Raw genomic sequence first — 19,719 nt, 5'->3', positions numbered from 1 at the left:
AATGTGATACAAAACAACCAAAGCAAATACTGTGGATGTGCTGAAATCACTAATTTTTGAGTCTTTTTAACAGAACTTTAAATTACAGCTGGGTGGCACGTCAAAAGTTTGGAAAACACTCCAGAAAAAGTCAAAACTAAGTACAGCTGTTGGTCAACAGTGGCAAACTGGCTAACATTAGCAGAACTAGCACGACTAGCTTTCTGTTCTCCTTGGGAACTAACGTCCACATAGAATAGAATAGAATAGAATAGAATAGAATAGAAAATACTTTATTTATCCCCAAGGGGAAATTCAGGAGTCACCGCAGCATTTAAGAAAACAAAAGTAAGAAAGAGTATAGAAAGTGCAAAAAGGTCCATAAGAAATTAGATGACGACATCCCGTCCACCACTCGTCCACCACTCTCCAGCCCAGCCAGTCTCCACCTCCACAGGGTCCAGGACTGAGCCTCCCCAGCAGTCTGTTCAGTCTCTGTCTCCTGGATCCTGTCTGCTCACAGCAGGCGAAGCTCCTCCAATGTGGGGCCAGCGTCCGATGTCAGCTCTGTCAGCCACGTCTGTGAACAGCATGATGCCGCTGGGTTAGCACGGTTAGCTCGTCCATCCCCCGGAGCTAGATCCCACGTTCCCAACAACGATGGATGGAAGGACAGGTCCACGTCGTCACCTCCCAGCTCACATCCGAGAACCAGCACGTCGTCCTCACCTCCTCCTCCTCAGCTCGAGGGAAATCATCAAGCCCCACACTAGTTAGCATTGACATGCTACAGGCTGCTAACAGCTAATTTCGCATGTAAACAATGCAGCCATGGTTACATGTAGGATCTCCAGACAAACACAGGAGAAAAAGTAGTAAAAAATATCGCAGAGGCCACAAAAAGTTTGGTGTCCGTGACCGACAATGAACCATACAAAGTGATGATCCACTCCAAATACACTCTTTACGAAAAGAGACGAAAAAAATTACAAGAAACGGACAAAGACGAGAGAGCTGCTGCAACAGGCAGCTACTTGGGCAGCGCCTAGCAACGGAAAAAGCCTGCGCTGTTAATGTTATCTTTACCACACACAGCCAACAAACACCTTAAACCATATTTTGTATAAAAAACACTACCACCTGTAACCTGTGCTCCTTTACATCCAGGCAGTGGTGCAGTAAAGTGTTGTGATAGCAGCCATTAACCAGAGCTAAAGCCCCAGTTAGTTCCATGTGGTTGTGTACAGCTGAGACACAACATTTGTAGATTACACAAAATTTGTGGCCTATAGTGAAAAAATATGAGCAATTCATATAAAAGACTACTAACTGCTGTGAGGTTGATAACACAAAACTTTATTGTCCCTTTTGAAGGCACTGTAAGGGCACTCTGGAAAAGACAGTTTGTTTTTTTCCCCCCAGAATCAAAACTCCATTTCCCATGAGCACCGTAACTCAATGTGGTAAATACATGACTCTCGCCAAAGGCATTTATTTGTTTTGTAAGCAATTGATCAGATCTTTTTAACTCTACTTTTCTTTGTTCAAAACAACTTTTCCCAGGATGCATAGGGTCAAAGGTAATATATTAATTTGTAGCAGACTATCTGTTTAGTGTTAAAGTAACGTGCAACATTATTAAATCCACAAACAGCTTAACCTGTGTTTTAGCTTGTGCTCTCACTCTCCTGTTTAGCTTTCTTCTGCTCTGCTGTCCTTTATTTTTTGACTACCCAGCTCCACTACAAATTAATTCCAGAAAAATCAGTAGAAAAAAGGTCAGATTTTGCTTATCACTGCTAAAGTTCATTAGTCAGTGTGGTGTTGCCTTAGGGACTTTGCCATAAATGGATTGGCCGGGTCGTCCTCTGATACTGAGAAAAAGCATTTTGAAATAATTGGTTTGAGCACTGATAATCTCATAAATCATGGATTATGAACAGGCAAAAATATAAAAGTGAGACTATTTTGATATCACTTATAAAGTCCTCTCATGGCCTTTTTTTTTTTTTTACTGTGCATGCTAAAACATCAAAGCTGCTGTCTTACTCCCTTAGAATGCAGTGTTTGTGTAAATATAACGTGGAAGGAGACGGTTTCACATGCACTATAACACAACTATTGTCCCCGCAGATCTACCATGTACATGCTGTGTGTGCAGCCCCTGAATGAATCACAGTCTGCAGCAGCGAGCGCTGCACGACAGCATAGGTAGCCTCTGGTTACAAACTTTGGACCAATCAGAGCGCGGCTTTTCTTTCCTGCTGCAGGAGCAATAGGAGTTCAACCTGGATCGTTTCAAGAAGAAACTATCTGCTCCAAATTCAAACTGACATGACAATCCACTTTCTTTGACACTTCTGAAATCCAACTTATTGTCACTGGAGGAAACATTCCCCTGTAATGACAATGTTGGGTATGTACGTGCCAGACAGATTTTCCCTGAAATCGTCAAAGGTCCAGGATGGAATCGGTCTGTACACGGCGAGGCGGGTGAAAAAGGTTTGTAGTTTCCGACTGGACAACTTTGTAACCGAGTTTAGCGTTTTGTGGTTCTTTCTAGAAACTTCTGAGCGATGTAGATGCGTTTTCTGTTCGCCTTATTCCTGATAGTCGCTGTCAAAGTCTGGGACTCAACCCAAGGCTGCTCTGACGTGAAGTGCCACGTAGATACGTGTCTCCAGTTGTTCTCGTGCACTACATTACACTGTAATCATGTCGGAAAAGAGGGGTCGCGAGCCTGTTTTAGTGAGCCCACGCAGTAAATGAATGTTTGCTCTCTGCTTCAATCGACATTTTGTGAAACTGATGACATTTTCCCTACTAACGTCAGCGATAACGGGAGAAGCATTGGCGTGTGTAGGAAGATGAATGAGCTCATGTAACATCAGGAGTGTGTTCACGTTCAGGGCGTTATTACTTAAACCTGTGGTACAGCAGTAAAGCAGATTGAGGATGAACATGAAATACAACACACATGTTGACCACGCCCCCCTGCAGTTTTTGGCACTTTGACATGATCAGAAGGAAATATGTCCAGCACTGAATGATGCATTCACATGTCATATTAAAAAGTAGGCGTGCACACATTCACCCACAGTGTGAGATTACTACTAAGAGCATTCCTCTAGGTTGTGTAAAGTTTCAATAAAGTAATCCATGTTTGACAAATGATCCCTGTGTTTGTTTTAAAGGGAGAAAAGTTTGGCCCCTTTGCAGGAGAGAGAAAGCTGCCAAATGAGCTGGATGAAAGCTCGGACACCAGGCTCATGTGGGAGGTGAATTTCTTACACTTTTACTCCTTTTTTCCCCCATACATAAACATCCAGAAACTAAAACAAGCATCATGTTAAAGTCATTCTTTGACTCATTAATTTATGACTTTTTGTGTGTAAAAAGTTGAAGAGGGATCCTGGTATTTTAAAACATTAGATCTTCATGTTTCTTTCAAATAAAAATACAGCAAGTCTGATTAAAATTGTTTCACTCAAAGTGCTTGTTTAAACCACATTTGCAGACACTTTTGTGCATAACACATTAGAATAAAACTTCACAGAGACTGACCTTCTGTATAAGAGTAAGACTTTTCCTTAAAAAGCAGTAGCATCCATTACTATATTATCATCTGTCCTAGAAGGCTCGACACAAAAACTTCAGATGGTCCTTCAAAAGTTATTGAAAATAAATTTTATGTTGCATCCAAGCTTTTTATTTAAAACAGGGGTTTTCAGCATTTTTCAGACCCCCTAAATGATGGAGAGACAGAGAGAGGGACCACGTTATAATTACAGACATTGGAGCCAGTGTGAAACATGCGGCCATGTGATTGGCAAAGCAGTGATAGAGACCTCCGTCTATTCATTAGTGTGTTCAAAAGCAATTAACATTAGTAAAAATTGAAATATTTGGGAATAATTATTTGAAGATATAAATAATTGCCCAATCGACCAATAATGTCACAGACACCCTGAAGTACCTCCATGGACCCTCTAGGGCAGGAGAGGCCAACCTGCGGCTTGCGAGTCACATGTAGCTCTTTCCCTTTCGGTGTGTGGCTCTTCGATCCATTCATAAAACTGATAAAATGTTGCAAACATTGGGATCAGTACTGATCAATACTTGGGTGATGAGAGTGATACTTAGGTTTCAGTTTCTTTTCTTCATATGTGCTCCCCTAAATCATTCATGTGGTCATAGATAGACAGATAGAATGAACTTTGTCTCTTCTGCAGTAAAAAAAAGAAATTTGTCTGACAGGGCTCTGAGTACAAATTTAAACACACCTACAAACACAATAAATCTGGCTTTGAAAATTGCAAATGTATTGATTTTCATTTTATGTCATTTGTGATTATGTGTGAGAGGAAGTGCGTTTGTAAGACCACGTTTCTTTTGGCTCTTTGTAGTATCACGGTAATTTTTGTGGCTCTTGGTCCCTGACTCGTTGGCCACCCCTGCCCTTGGAGCCACGGACTTTTTGTTAAAGACCTCTGATTTAAAATGTTAAAGTCATGCAGCGATAATGTTCTTGACTGAAGAGTAAGACCCATAAGAGAGACAAAGAACATTGCTCTTCAGGAGTTTCTGTCCCTTTCAGTGATTTGTTGTATTTTGTTGCACGCCTTTTAAATGACTAATCCGACCATGTTTGTGTTACTCTCAGTTTAACAAACTTACTTACCCACTGAGATGCAGAAGAACAGCAGCTCCCATGATTTGTGGTGTAAATGATTTGATTTTTTTTTTTTTTTTTTTTGTCAACAGAGCCTGGATGCTTTAAAAAGAGAAATGTAGCAGAGTAGCAGCTGCTTCTGGTTACAAAAAACATGCTACTTTTTGACATTAAAAATGTTTTTGCAACAGTCTTTGCTGAAATTTTGACAAGTTAAAAAACAATTTATGCCTCTTAGTAGCAAAAACGAACTACTGCTGAATATTCTTTGAGAGGGTGCAGAGATCATTCTGCAGCTGCTGCAGTACTGACGCTGCTTTTTGCCACAGCCACATGAATCAGTTTTAAACAGATCTGTACTACAAGTCATTTAAAGTAATTAAATTTAACAGAGAGCAGGGTCAAAACTGCTTAAATTTCCAATTAAGATGCACATACAACAGCAGTATTGCACCAGCTTTACACCTGTTAAATCTGTATTAAACATGTAATCTGATAATGGTTTCCTTTCAACACATTTCCTTTATCGCAGCACAGCTGTTCACTGAAGACAGCTGCTGCAGATACATTCCCAGTCATTCTGTGATGGAGAAAACTTTTAATTACATGGCAAATGGGTAAACAATGTCATATTAAGACTGACTTTCACCTTAAGTATGGAGGTCATTATAGAGACATCTGTCATATCGTGAGGTACAAGCCCGTACAGATGATGAGGTGTTTATGTGCAAGAACTACTCAAACTATAAAATCAACAAGAGAAAAAGAATCAGTCGCCCTCTTCTTACAACTCATGCAGTGTTGTATGTTTTTCTTCCAGGTGCGCGGCAGCAAAGGAGACGTACTGTATATTCTGGATGCGAGTAACCCACGCCATGCCAACTGGCTGCGGTTTGTCCATCAGGCGCCCTCACAGGAGCAGAAGAACTTGGCTGCCATTCAGGTATACTTCCACTCTGTGAACAATGAATCCCTCAGACCTACCTACAAGGACAGACTAGAGAGACTCTTTGCAGACATTTTACAAGAAAACACATCTGTCAGGACGAGCCTGTGCTTTTTTCTTTCTAAAGTACGGCTGTAAAGTGACCACTAAGAGAGGTTGTGTTTGAGTTGGCTGCAGATAGAAGATGTTTGAATGTAGTTATTTGGAGTGGACAGACTGTTTTCAGCCTTGAAATCCTTCAAAGTACATCTGAAACTTTATTTTTGACAGGAGGTCAAAGGGGCAGCGTTTTATTGTGCTTGTTCTGAAAGATATCCCAGATGTCCAGACGAATTGAGTTTTACGTATGACAAAGATAGGTTTGAATTTGATGAGAAAAGGCTGGGACACTAGGTAAAGCGCTGAAAGAGAACAAATGTTAGACAAAATCTGGTCAAAGGGAGCTTGATGCACTCTTAATATGTTCAACAAAGAAGCATTGGCCCCAACTTTCTTTGTGGAAAGAAGTTTTGTAAATGAAGAAGGCTTTCAAAGATGTGTGGAAATCTGCAACAAGCATTAATATTCAACATGAAAAAGACAGTATTACAAGCACCACATGGACAGATATTGAAATGTCTGTATGACTAACAGCTCTCACAGTCTGTCAGCTTGGTTTTGATTTAATGTCTCAGAGATCCATGATTATCTTGGGCGGACACATTTTTTTCCTCTCGTCTTGTTGTACTCATCCTAACTGACCGTTACATTTTAGTCAGCTGGTGCACTGTGTAGTAATCAAAATCATGGTTAATTGAATCTACTACCTTGATTTCGATTAATGCACCTCTATCCCACTCTCAACTCTGTTTATTGTGTAAATAGAGACATATAGTAGATGATATTTTGTTGTGGTTGTGGTTTAGGTTGTATATTTTGTGCACATTTATTTAGCAGACAATCAGCATGGAAATTAATCAGCCATCACTGACTTGGGATTTATTGTTGCTTTTAAATTAGGAACGCACAGATAGACAAAATTAAAGCTTGATATTCACGCTTGTTTTTCATCCTAACTTCAATATGAATGTCACAGAGGTGTAACAGAGGGAGCAAGGTGACCTACTGCGTGTGACAGCATCTAGGGTAGCAACAAAAGCAAGACAGGATCACTGTGAATGGATGAAACAACGCTATGCTTTTGTATGTGTGGGAAGCTATTGGTTTGGACATCTTGCTGCTTGTACTTTTGCAATGCTGGATTGTGCCGATACTATTACAGTGATGATGGATCAATTTGAAAATACACCATTGAAGGTGTCATGATGTGGAGCTGTGTTACAGCTGTAGACTGTAGAAAACATTGGACATAGTCTCTGAGACGTCACCTGTCTGTTCCTGATACCGTGAAATGAAGCCAATCAACTGATGCTGCCACATTTGATATGACACAGGCTTTGAGCTTCCTTTCTAACGGCTACAGGGCTCCTCTCAGTTAAATGAGCAAAGCTGTGTCTCTGATTGGACAATCAGATTATCCTAATATCTTCTAAACCCCAGTTAAAAAAAATCCCCTCCTGTACAGTGTGTGCCGATTGTAGAATGAGCATTTCAGACCCAAGCCGTTTTGTGGACCAGGCTGTAAAAAAAGTTTCTTCATAACATAAATTCCTTTTTTTTTTTCTTTCAACTTTTAGCACTTCTCCATAGGCTTCATTTTTCTAAACCGGATGTTGTCCCTTAATTACAGCACAACAGATTCTGATTCCACCTTTTTTTTCTTTTTCCTGTTTGCCTTTTTTTTTTTCTTCTTTACCTTTTTTTTTTTTTTTACCGTCTTTTATTGTCTTTTTTGTCACTGCTCCATCTGGACAGGGACAAAAAATAGTCTGTTGTGAAAAACATTGGTGAACATGATGACGTCATGCAGACCGCATTGACATGGTCAGACCCCCCAAACAAACTGTTCCTTTTTGAAAATATAAATGCTATGATGCTACAATTAACTTAAATGCACAAATCCCAAAATTATGAGAAGAACAGTAAAATTAAAGACCCTAAAAACAAAAACTGAATAATTACAGACTTAGACTCAGGGGCTGTCATTCAGCCAGTTCATGGGGATTACTAATTTGTCATCATTTTGCTGAGTGGGTTTCTCTTCTTTATTCTTGATCTCTTAGTTTGAAGGGTTTGTGCATTTTCTTGTGAAATTTAGATGTCAGATAAGATGGCATTAAGGGATTCCTGAAACAGTCTGGTATACCAAAGACTTACCATCTAACCATGCAAAGAGTGTTATTGTTTGTGAACCTTGAATCTAGTGAATTATGTTTTTGTTGCAACAGGGATTTTGATTGTCTTTGTTGGTTTGTTGTTACCAAAACACTAAAAGAGCATGTTTGGCTGTAAACTGAGCATCAACGACAGAAGCTATGAGTTTAGAGAAATGTGAAGAATTTCTAAAGCCGCACAATCGTAAACAACCTAAGCAGAGTGGATCTGGGTAGCTTCACCTCCTGCCCTCTGGTTTAAAAGATAAAAGAAACTTTTCTCATGATGAAAGAAAAATGGAGGTGGAATGAAGAAGAGGAGATGAACATTTTAGCTCTGAGGTCCAAGTTCCTGCCATTAATACTCGCCGTGCCCGCAGTGATTGGTCGTTTAGAGGTCATCCATGTGTGTTAAAGCTCTGCGTTCCATCAGAGTGACATTTATTGTGCAGCTTTCCTCTTCGTAATCATTATTTATGTATATTTAGAATCCCTCAGTTAGAACAAAATGACGGTTTGATTTTATTAGCATGACCTTTGAGGACAGGAGAGTTAATGACACCATTTTTTAGGGTTTGAGGTTTTGACCTGTGGCCTCAATCAGGCTTAACAGACTGTTGTCTGGGTGTAATGAGTTCAGCAGTCAGCCCGGCTCTGTACACTCAGGGTGCTGCTCCATTGATGGTAAAAACTGTTTTCTGGGAAGAATGCTTTTCTCATTTGCTTCATTACTCTCATTTTTCTATGTAGAGCTGTGCCAGTGTTTCATGGCTTTGTTAATTGTGTGGTTAGTGCATTATAACCATGGTGGAGACAGTCTTGCTGTTGTTGTACAGTACACTGCCTCACACCCGTTATATTTCTCAACCACTGCCTTCACCTTTGGGCAGAATTCTTTAAAGCTGTCATTACCTTTTGGGCGCTTAAGTTTTTTGACCAGGGTGTTTTTCTAAAGTCTCTGTTCTAAATCATTATTGCACTTTGTGTGGGCTCGTGACACCACTAGCCACCCCTCTGGACACACCTCTGCTGAAGAGAAGCCTGAAGATGTCAGCGGTCTTACTGGAAACGCAGACCTCAGCTAACTGTGGCTCATCTAGAAACAGACACACTCAGACAAAAGTTTTCATTAAACCTGTTCAATTATTTGATTCTATTCAGAAAAAGCACTTTATGTACCTCATGCTCCAACAGAACAATCTGTCATCTCTAGCGTGTTTTTGTCTGGTAGGATGGAGAGAACATCTTTTACCTGGCTGTGGATGACATCGAGACAGACACAGAGCTCCTGATTGGCTACCTGGACAGTGATATGGAGGAAGAGGAGGAAGAGGAAGAGGAGGAAGACGACAAAGACGAAGATGAAAACAGTAAAGATGCCAAGCACCTTGTTAAAATGGGTACAGAGGAATTAGATGGCCTTATGAGATGACCTGTGAAGTCAGTCATCAGATGTGTTTAAACGTTTTCTTGTCTCGTGCTGATGTGCCCCCCGTGTGTGTGTATTTCACAGAGCTGGTCATAAAGAAGGAGGACCACCCCTGCCTGCTGTGTGAGAGCAGTTTTCCCAGTGAGGAGATCCTGGCGGCCCACCTTCAGAGTCTGCACCAGAGGCCCAGCACAGAGGAGAAGGAATTCAAATGCAGAAACTGTGGCAAGAAGTTCCCCATCAAACAGGCTCTGCAGCGGCAGTGAGTGTCTGCTCGTTCACTTAACTGTACTTTTACTTAACGCTTGACTGTTCTCCCCAGAACACTGTGGGTCATTAGGAGGTCCAACATCTATATGGCAGCTTTTAGGGCTACCATTTTAGTTTTTACTTTAAAATTTGTTTGGTTTTATTGCAGAAAATGAATCGCAGATTGCAGAGTAACTCAGAGGATGTTTCCCCTCCTCTAAAACTACAAGAAATAAAACCCCTGTGAGAAGTTTCAGCTATCAATCACACAGTCTGATGCTGATGTCTTTTTATGACCTGCAAAAAAAAAGACAGATGGAATTTTTATTTGGTCAGAAAATACCACCAACATCTTCACTGTCTACACACCTACACACCTTAAATCTAGCCCTGTGAGAAGAATTTCAGTTCCAGTTAGAGAGTAGATTTTTCAGTGATAGTGTGTGTGTGTGTGTGTGTGTGTGTGTGTGTGTGTGTGTGTGTGTGTGTGTGTGTGTGTGTGTGTGTGTGTGTATGTGTGTGTGTGTTTGTGTTTGTGATGTGCCTAAATGTCTGCTGTCTGCGCCATGAACTAGACAAGACAGCACATTAACATGCATGCAGACCAACATATGTACAAGTTGCTCTATATTGAGTAAATGACTCAATCCTGAAACAAAATAACAGACAAAAACAAAAACCAAGATTTGAATCTAAAGACTTCAACACTGGCTTAGCTTAGCTTAGCACAAACAACTCTTACAGAGGATAACAAATAGCCAGGTTCTGTTTATACTAGGGCTGAACGATTTTGGAAAATAATCGAATTGCGATTTTTTTGGACCATTATTGCGATTGCGATTCAGCATGCAATTTTTTTTAAACAATTAATAAACCATTCTATATCATTCTATAGTATGGAGGCCAGGCCTACATGTTATGATGAAATGAAATAGATTGAAGCATGAATTGACACAAATAACACATCTTTATTTAACTATCACAATCACAGAAGAATATTGACCGATTTACTTAACTAAAAGCCTTGTAGAGGTGTAATATTTTTGCCAGAAAAAACAGCATTTTGACTTTTGGTGGTTTTAAGGAAGAAGGAGCACAAGTTACTATATCCCCTCCAGGTCTGTGTACATGAATCTTTTTTCAAATTTTATTTTTTTAAATTGCAGACTCTGCCATTTGAAAATTTCACTCTGTCACATTGCGATGCCGGTTTCAATTCGATTAAACCTTCAGCCCTAGTCTATACCAGCAGACAGAATATCTTTAGAAACCACTTGAAAGCATATTGAAGCTATACTGTCATGGTGACCTTGAGAGAGTCTGATGAGACTGGATAAAAGTAGTTCGGTATAAATTATGATCTATTTCTTATTCATTTGTTTGTGATTCATTTTGTGAAGGGCAGATTGAATTCACTAACAAAATGTAAAAAAAAGCGTTTGATGAAAGTGTGTATCATAGTAGTGCTAAAAGCCAATGCTAATATAAAACACTTTTCCTTTAAAGAGTTTTTGTAAGAGTAAAGGATTAAAGGTCTTTGCACACTGAGTCATTTTTTTTGTCCGAAACTGACACATAAAAAAAGAAATTCGATCCCATATTATGTCAATCATGTTTGCATAGTCATGCCGAGACATTTGTCGATCATTATGTCTTTCAGAACAGTTTAGATTTTTTTGGCATTTTTTTCCACATCCGCCTCGCTCATTTCTAGAGTAGTTTGACTATTCAGAGACACCGTATGCTACTTGCAACATCACAGTGTCCGACTCATTTTCTGTAATTTTGGGCAATGTTAAGATTAATAAATGTCTGTCGGTGTGCCTGTATGTGTTTACCTCAAACACACTGACAGCCGCTGCTCAGGATCAATTTGACCACTGCTAGATGATTTTATTTTCTTGTGCTGCTAGTTTTCGCAATTACTAGAAAAATAAATGCTCCAGATTTAGTGTGCAAGGTGTCTGTGCATGATGTTTTTTTCAGAAAACGCATGAGAAAACTGACTCAGTGTGCAAAGACCTTAAAACCAAGAAAAAGAGAAGGTAGACAGGGTGCAGAAAAATACAATAGAAATGACCTCTGGCTGTAATAAAGCAAAGTTAGGCAGCTGTGTGAATTCTCTGCAAGATATCAAATATATTTCCCCAAATCTTAAACTAATCCTGGTGTTAAATTTAGATAATGTATTGTCAAGTGTTTCCTTTAAAAAACGTTTTAATTTAAAGTAAAAACTTGGTAATCTGAAAGAAACTAAAGCCAGAATGTTCAAACACATTTATCCCGACTATCTGACCTCCACAGTTTGATGTTACTTGTCTTGGCCCTCTTCTCTGTTGTGGTTTGTTTGCCATTCAGTGCTTAATTTGATTTAATTTGAATTCTTTTAAAGCGTTTTGCATTGTTCGGAGTCCCTGGATCCATCAGGTGACTCCAAAGCTCACCAGTGCTCGCTCTGCCACAACACTTTCAGCTCTGAATCCAGGTAACGGTCATTGACCAAAGAAAATTTATGACCTGTATTAAATAAATTATTGTTTACAACAAGACCTGTTTATTTCATCTTTCCTCTTCCTGTGTGCAGTTTTGAGCAGCATAAAGAAGCCTGTAAAGGAGACGCCAGGTTCATCTGTAAAGCAGAGAGCTGCGGCAAAAGATTCAAGAGCAAAGATGCTCTGAAGAAGCATAAAGGAAATGTCCACACAGGTACACACACACTAACACAAAGCTCTTTCCTCTTTTCAAAATGTTGTATTATGAAGATGGTTGTCCATTAGCAGCCGCAGCACTCAAGGAAGTGCAGGAACAGTACTTGACCTCGATCAGTTAAAATCTCTGCGATGTGGAGACACATCTCTAATTACTCGAGCTCCATAATTGCTGACCTGTGTGTTCTGGGGCGGCTCACTCCTTCAGATAATTGGACTTCCAAAGCTATTTCTGACAGGATGTAGGGCAGCGGGGATCTGTACAGCTGCACACGTGAATCAAGTCCCAACCCGAGATTAAGACATCCATCTCAGAGGCTGACTGAGCCAAGAGCCTGGGTTTTATGTTTTACAAATGTGGTCAGGACGAGAGGGGTGTGTGAGTGTGTGTGTGTGTGGGTGACGGGAAGTGGATCAGACTTTCAGATGTGGGGTGTGTGATTGAGACGGGGATAAAGGGAGGGTCTTGGAATGGTAGGATGGTGGGCCTTAATGAGGAGATTTCATTTCCACTTTCTATTTTCTTTGTTTTTTTAACCCTTGAGGATTTTCTCTGAATTGTCAGCACATTTTCTTACTTTTGTTGCCATTCTTTGGGACTGTTTGCTCACTCCTTCTTTGCTTTCTCAGGAAGTGCACGTCGGAAACTTACGTGCAACATATGTAACAGGAAATGCTCCTCCTCTCTGAATCTGCAGCAGCACAGAAAGGTGAGAATCTGCTGCTCACATTATCCTATCCTGATAGTTTGCATTGGATCTGAGAGGATTTACAAAAGCCTAAGCAGTTTTGCATGATCCGTTTTTACAGTGATGTCTCTTTCTAGCCGTTTCCTTCCTTACAGTGGAATCCATCAGTTTCTAAAACCCGCTTAAGGTCTTTAGCCTCTGAGTTCACTTTCTGTGGTTTTTCTGTTTCCATGTGGGGGTGTCTTTCTGATGAAGTTGTAACAAGTTTATTCCAAGTGACAAAGTGCAGCAGGCGGTTTCTTTTTCACGAGCTCATCTCACTGGTCTTGTGAAATTTAAGAGGCTGCGTTGGCAGACAATTAGGTCTTAACCTTGGCGTCAGGATCCTCCCTTTGAGTGGTGGCTCATAGATTTAAACAGGCGTCATGACAGTGTTTTTGTGTTATTACTTATTTGTTGTGGTACTGTGTAGGGCTGCTATTAGCCACTGACTACTTATTTGTTGTGGCTGTAGCCACCATGATGCCACCGATTGCTCTTTTGAAGTCTCTTTGTTGGCATTTTGCCAGTCAGCATCTCCTTTTGGACCTACCAATGTCCACGTCCAGACAAAGTGTAGAGCTGGAAAAGAGGGAGGGGTTTAAAATATTGAGTCATCATTTTACAGTAGCACTGGCTTGGTTCATGTCGTCCATCCATGATTCACAGTAAGGTGTTTTTACGCTGACGGCGCCTACTTTCTAAACAAAGCTGAAGCAGCTCAGCGATTTAGAAAATGCCCTCGGCGTCAGCTGTGTTTCTGTCAGTGCATCCACAACACTCCAGGTTAAAAATAGTTCAACTTTCAGAGCACTGCTGCGCTTGTCAATGTCACTTCCTTATCACTGACCAATCAGAGTCCGAAGGGACAGGGCTTCTCATTTCAACTTTATTAATGACAATATTAGAGATCCAAAGAGAGGGAAAACTAACTGCTCCTTATTTATGTGAACCACAATTTTTGAGTTTAGCGCTACTGCTGAAGCTATGATATAGTTTTTATCAACGTGTTCAGTTTTCTCTGTAAAATTAAATATAACTAAGGGTAGTGATGTTTGATGCCACTTTTTCAGACTGATAACAGTACAGGTACTCCCTCTTGAGCGCTCACTGACACCGAGTACCAATACTACTAGTAGTTTTCATACATACAATGGGAGATGTCCCAGTCCGATATTGATGTCGGATATCGGTCTGATATCAGCAAAAAAACAAGTATCGGTATCGTATCAGAATGCATCTAAAATGTGCGATATAAGCAGTTTCTGTTACCCATTGGTTAATGATAAATGGGTCAGTTTTTCCTCATACCTACTGTTGCTGACTACTGTTCTTTGTTTGAATAATATCACTTAATCAAGCCTTTTCTAACATGACAGACCTACTACAAAATAAGTAATAAAAGTATGCACGTTTAATGCTGATATTGCATCGGATTAATATCGGTATTGGCCAATACTCAATGCTGCAGTATCGGTATCGTATCGGAAGTGAAAATGTAATATTGGGACATCCCTACATACAATTTCCATTAACAGTGACAGATCATTTTGAACAAAGACGACATTCCCTGCCATTAAGTCCAAGACAAAACCTAAAACTAAAAAGAAAAACTGTCAGAGTTTTAGTGATTTTATTAAATAAACTGATGTGCAAAATACCTGGTATCTGTACTTGCCCATCCCTAATTAAGAGAAATGTGAAGCATCCAGGGCAATTTAAAACAGACTGAAATATCACTACCACAGGAAGCAGAAATACTGCAAGTGTACTTCAGTCAGGACATGTTTTATCAAAGAGAGTTACTTTTGTGTGCAACAAGTGCAAAGCCAGAAGCTCGGGGAGACCAGGAGAACAGAGCGGAGTGAGCAACAGTGACAATGCATAAGACTCTAGTAAAATCAGACAGTAGACAACATCTAGAACAATAATCAGTTTGTGAGAAGCTGGTGTAGATACATCAAGTAGAAGCTGCCTCTGCTGTTAAAGTTGTACGAGCTTGTCTTCTTTGTAGAGGTGAAAAAAAAACAGGAGCGCTTGTTTCAGCCAATGAAATGTTTAAGAGAAGAAAAAAGTGATCTGTTTTTTTTCCACTCATAGTATCAGTGCTTCTGTTTTTAGCTTCAGGTCAGAGCACTTCTCTGGATTATACAAGCTGTCTGAAACAAACTGTCTTGGTCATTAACAGTGTTAATGAACGTCATACATCAACTTAAACTCTTCATTAGTTATCTCAGCTGGTCATTTTGGAAGTTCATTTCCTCTTGCCAACATTTATCATCCAGATAAATCAGGAGGCATTAATCCAGGGAGCCACCTCAGCTCTGTCCAACATCTAAAGTCACCTGGAAGTGGTGACATAGTTCTGCAGAGCATCATTTGACCCACTTCACCCGTCGATGAGTCAGTGCGCTACAGTTTCACACCTTTAGGGCTTTTTAAAATAAGTGTTCTTCCTATGTGGCCTCTTTATGCATATGTGTGTGTGTGTGTGTGTGTGTGTGTGTGTGTGTGTGTGTGTGTGTGCGCCAGTTCTACTGTATGCAGCTTGTGACGGCAGAAATAATTTCCAATCATGTGCCATTGTTTGGATCATTGTCCGTTTGAGAACTGGGAGTTTGAGAAGCAGAATGTGTCCATAAATGTAGGTCAGTGTTACATTAGATTTTGACAAAAGAAGCTTTTTTCAGTAGCGCATTTAATAAAGTCAGAAAATGGTATTATAAACACGTCTGCCCCTAAAAAAAAGTGTTGTATTCACCAACAATTGAAGGCATTGTTACATTGAGTATTATTGTTGCAGAGCAGCAATCAAACTTTCCACAATAACACATGAGCTCCAAAGCAGCTTAACTCTGCCATTATCATCATTTAGCTGAACAAGCAGCTGTGACAAGAGGAGCCGCTCTGCATTAGCATATGCTTTTGTCGCTGTTCGCCGGGGAACTATTCAATGTTCAATTATCAGAGCCGTGCTCTGAAGCAGAAAAAAGAGCGAAACTTTTCATCACTTTAATTACTTTTCTGTCTGAACACATCAGTCTGATGAAAATGGACAAGATCATTGTGGGCGAGGATCCTCCCAGCTTTTACATGCTTTCAACTCAAAGTTTGAAAAATTCATCACTAAGACCAGAACTAAAGGGTCCAGACTTTTTAAACATGGTCCTGTTTTAATGCAGTTGGAGGTGGAGTGGCTTTGGCTCAGCGGTTGAGTGGTTTCTTACTCACTTAGGATGTTTGACCCCGACTCCCTCTACCCTCACGTCCATGGGTCTTTAGGCAAAACCCTGAGAAGGGAATTAATCAAGAATGGATTGCAGCTGCGTATCTCTAAACTCTCCATTTTGTTTTGGAGATTCATGATGTGTCACAAATGATGTGTCATAGCACAGCCTGTATTAGCCACACCCCAAAATTTGACCCCCTCTTTATTATGATAACAGTATTCTTAAAGGTAGGGTCTGCAGGAATTTTTGTTACTTGTTTGTAAACACAACATTCAAACTAGGCTCCTCCTCCTTGGCTCAGTGCCAGCAGCAGCACACACCCCCAGCCTCTGACTGTGACTACGTGAACACACTCACTAGCCCAGCAACCACCTGTAGCATCACGTTTCTACGTGGGAGAGACTCGAGAGCCATGCACCTGACTTGGCATGTTAGCACAAGCTAATCACAGGTATTTGGCACATACCTGATTAGCAGAAAGACAACTCACGTACCTCTTAGTCCCCTGCTGCTCTCCTATTGCCCTCACGTGAACGTTCAGCCAAGCTTCTCCCTGTTTTAGGAAAACATTCTATCTGCTTGGTGTTTCGTGTTGGTTGTATTTTTCTTGCTCCATGCTAAGTCTACTATTAGGGTTGCTCAGGGATACCGTCTTCCCCTTGCTAATCAACACGCAAAGTCACAAGACCATTGGGCGCTCTGTGATTGGCTGATGTAACAACGTCTACTTGTCCTGTCACAACCAAAACATCAACACACAGGCTGAGGAGAGGGTTGGGGCAGACACAGACACTGACATGCATGTAAAGAGGCCCAGAAGTGATGATTGAGCAGGATTATTCCTGTAAACATTATTTTATTTTTTTGTAAAATCTTGCAGACTCTACCTTTAAAGTAATATTGACAGACTCAATGTCCAGGTATTTCTTTCTATGACACTCAGAGACGGAATTGTTGTTTTGATTACTTAAAAAATTAAACAAAACATGCTTATCAACACCACCAGTTCTCAGCAGACCGAACAAATTTGACTCTGAATGCTGTTCACTGTTTGCACCAGTGTCGTTAAATAAGGTGTTGTTTGCAATGGGGCTTGTTTTCATAGAAGTGGGTAGATTTAGCGATGAGTTAATACATAATGGCACATCAGAATGTATTCAGTCAACACACAGGGACACTATTTGCTCTGAAATGTCTTTTGGCTTACTTGCACAGGTTTAGTGAGCACAAAATAAAATAAATCAGGCCCTTAGCTGCCTCAGGTTGCATAGCCAGCTGTGTGTAAATCCTTGCCAATGGGATAAGTTAACTCCAAGATTGTTTGCACAGATATATGCTGTAAGATTGCAAAAGGTTTTATTGTAATGGGTTATGCAAAAGAACCTCACCTTTACGAGGTAACACAACAACAATCTAAACTCTCAACAAAATTAAAAAAAAAAAAGAAATTTGAGCGTCCTCAACCATCTGTGTACAAATGGATAGACACAACAAGTAGTGTTTGTTTTTTTAGTGGTCAGAGAACAAGACAAACGCTCTGAAAGTACAGTTCATTTAACCAGTTTAAATGACTCATAGCTCAGATCAGTTTCAGCCAACCGCAGCCAAACGGGCTTCAATGATTGCAGTCAGGCATGGTAAACATGTGAGAACAGTGTAAGACCATCAGAGGGCTTTTTTTTGCCACCGAAAGGTTAAGTTTGTTATTTCAAGTGTCAAATAAATTACAGAGAGTCATGTAGAAATAAAACATTTGGTTAAAGAGGAAAATATTTTTCAAAAACTAAAATGAGCTGAGACCTCAGATGAAAAAGACAATGATCCTGTCTCATTTGCTTCCAGACACCTTAAATGACAAGTTAGTGGAGAAGAATTATCTGGAAAAACTTCGAGTGATGCTTTCTCTTTTTTTTCTGTTTTGTCCAGGTTCATGAAATATTCAGTTGCTATGCTTGTGACAAGAAGTTCATTTCTACAAATCAGCTGAAACGCCACATGATCACACACTCAGGTAAGAAAAACTACACATCGTACATCTCTCCTTTGCTTTATTACTCTGAGGACCTAGATCTGATTTTCTGCCTCCTTTAATGTTCCAGAGAAGCGACCGTACACCTGTGAGATCTGCAGCCGCTCATTTAAGCGCCTGGACCAGGTGACGGCTCATAAGATCATCCACAGTGAGGATAAACCGTACAAATGTAAACTGTGTGGGAAAGAGTTCGCTCACCGCAATGTGTACAAGAATCACAAGAAGGTGAGCAGACTTGGTGTCAGGAATGATAATAGTTGTTCATAATATCGAGTTGATTTTTTTCTGAGGGAGATGACTTCAAAGCTCGAATAAGTGGCGAGGCGGTGATCAATCAGGCCCTCGTTGGTGGCTGTTATCTGTGGGGTCTCTGGCCTGCTCCACCCCTTAGGTCCCAGTGTTTACTTTGGGGATTGCCGTGTCACTCAGATAGATAGGTCGGGCTTGGGGAGGGGGGCAGAAAAACAGGAGCACTTTGAACTTAAAGCCCCTCAAGCTGCTTGTCTTCATCAAGTCAACAAACCAAATCAGCCACGGAGCCTCGGCGTGATCCCCTCACATCAATTTAAGAAGCTTCATCATCGCTCGTGCTGAGGCAGGCGGCGGCGGCAGCGGCTCTGTTTACTCTTTATAAACATGCTACTCTGCTTCGTTTCTCTGCAGACTCACTCTGAGGAGAGACCCTTCCAGTGTGAGGAGTGCAAAGCTCTGTTTCGCACCCCCTTCTCTCTGCAGCGTCACCTACTCATCCATAACAGTAAGTACCAGGGCTGAGTAAGGAGAGTAAACTGGTCATGAATGTGTGCATGTCTAAAATAAACAATTTACTGAAATTAAAAAGTGGGGCTAAGAAAACAACTTGAAATGTAATTGAATCAAAACTATTTAATTCAACATTTCTACTTTGGTTTATCATAACAACGGGTTATCACTGCACCAGAGCCTTGAACTTTAATATAATACAAGAAGCATTATCAACACCTGTGCCACCAGTGGCGATGACAGTATAACCTCTGGGCACTAAAAGCTCAAACTGTCTTCATTTGAAATGATGATTAAAAAAAGACAAACTAAGAAGGATTTCACCCAAAAATGAAATCTGGATCCATTATTGTATATTACATCACAACTATCTGGTTTAAGTTTGTAGTGATGCCTGCATCTGCACAGACACTTGCCTCCAGCTTCAGTATCTTCAGATTTCCTTGTCATATTGCTGTGTGTACATCAAGTGGAAACCTTTGGTCTAAAGATATGAGCCAATGTGAAGACCTGATCAGAAACCATTTACACACCAAAAAGCCATTTTTCACAGTACAAGCAATGTTTGCAGTCTGGTACAACAAATGTTGTCTGTCAGAATACCTGATTTTTTTTTAACAATACACACCGTAAGGGGGTAGAAATCTTCTAACCTGGCAGTATAAAAGGTATTTAGATGATGGGTTTACTCAATCAGAGGAACAGCTCAGCTGATTGAGACCTAAGATTGCC

The 19,719-nt window shown here is 40.4% G+C and overlaps 1 protein-coding gene across 1 annotated transcript in view; it reads left to right on the top strand.

The window, feature by feature from the left end:
* Positions 1 to 2,264: 2,264 nt before the first annotated feature.
* prdm5 (PR domain containing 5) overlaps positions 2,265 to 19,719 on the top strand; it is a 64,141-nt gene continuing 46,686 nt past the window's right edge. Inside the window, exons 1-11 of the mRNA XM_074668618.1 lie at positions 2,265 to 2,481; positions 3,174 to 3,257; positions 5,472 to 5,594; positions 9,081 to 9,249; positions 9,363 to 9,540; positions 11,920 to 12,012; positions 12,112 to 12,233; positions 12,866 to 12,945; positions 18,120 to 18,204; positions 18,293 to 18,450; positions 18,889 to 18,982. Coding sequence (XP_074524719.1) covers positions 2,383 to 2,481; positions 3,174 to 3,257; positions 5,472 to 5,594; positions 9,081 to 9,249; positions 9,363 to 9,540; positions 11,920 to 12,012; positions 12,112 to 12,233; positions 12,866 to 12,945; positions 18,120 to 18,204; positions 18,293 to 18,450; positions 18,889 to 18,982 — 1,285 coding nt within the window. The 5' untranslated portion in view covers positions 2,265 to 2,382. The remainder of the gene's footprint in view (positions 2,482 to 3,173; positions 3,258 to 5,471; positions 5,595 to 9,080; positions 9,250 to 9,362; positions 9,541 to 11,919; positions 12,013 to 12,111; positions 12,234 to 12,865; positions 12,946 to 18,119; positions 18,205 to 18,292; positions 18,451 to 18,888; positions 18,983 to 19,719) is intronic.

The sequence above is a fragment of the Halichoeres trimaculatus genome, unplaced genomic scaffold, assembly GCF_033239565.1.
Source record: "Halichoeres trimaculatus isolate MK-OKI-2021-1 unplaced genomic scaffold, fHalTri1.1 fHalTri1_scaffold_4, whole genome shotgun sequence".
In the NCBI taxonomy this organism is placed as follows: domain Eukaryota; kingdom Metazoa; phylum Chordata; class Actinopteri; order Labriformes; family Labridae; genus Halichoeres; species Halichoeres trimaculatus.
Note: the sequence above shows the minus strand (reverse complement) of the source record. Positions and strands in the feature narration are given on the sequence as shown.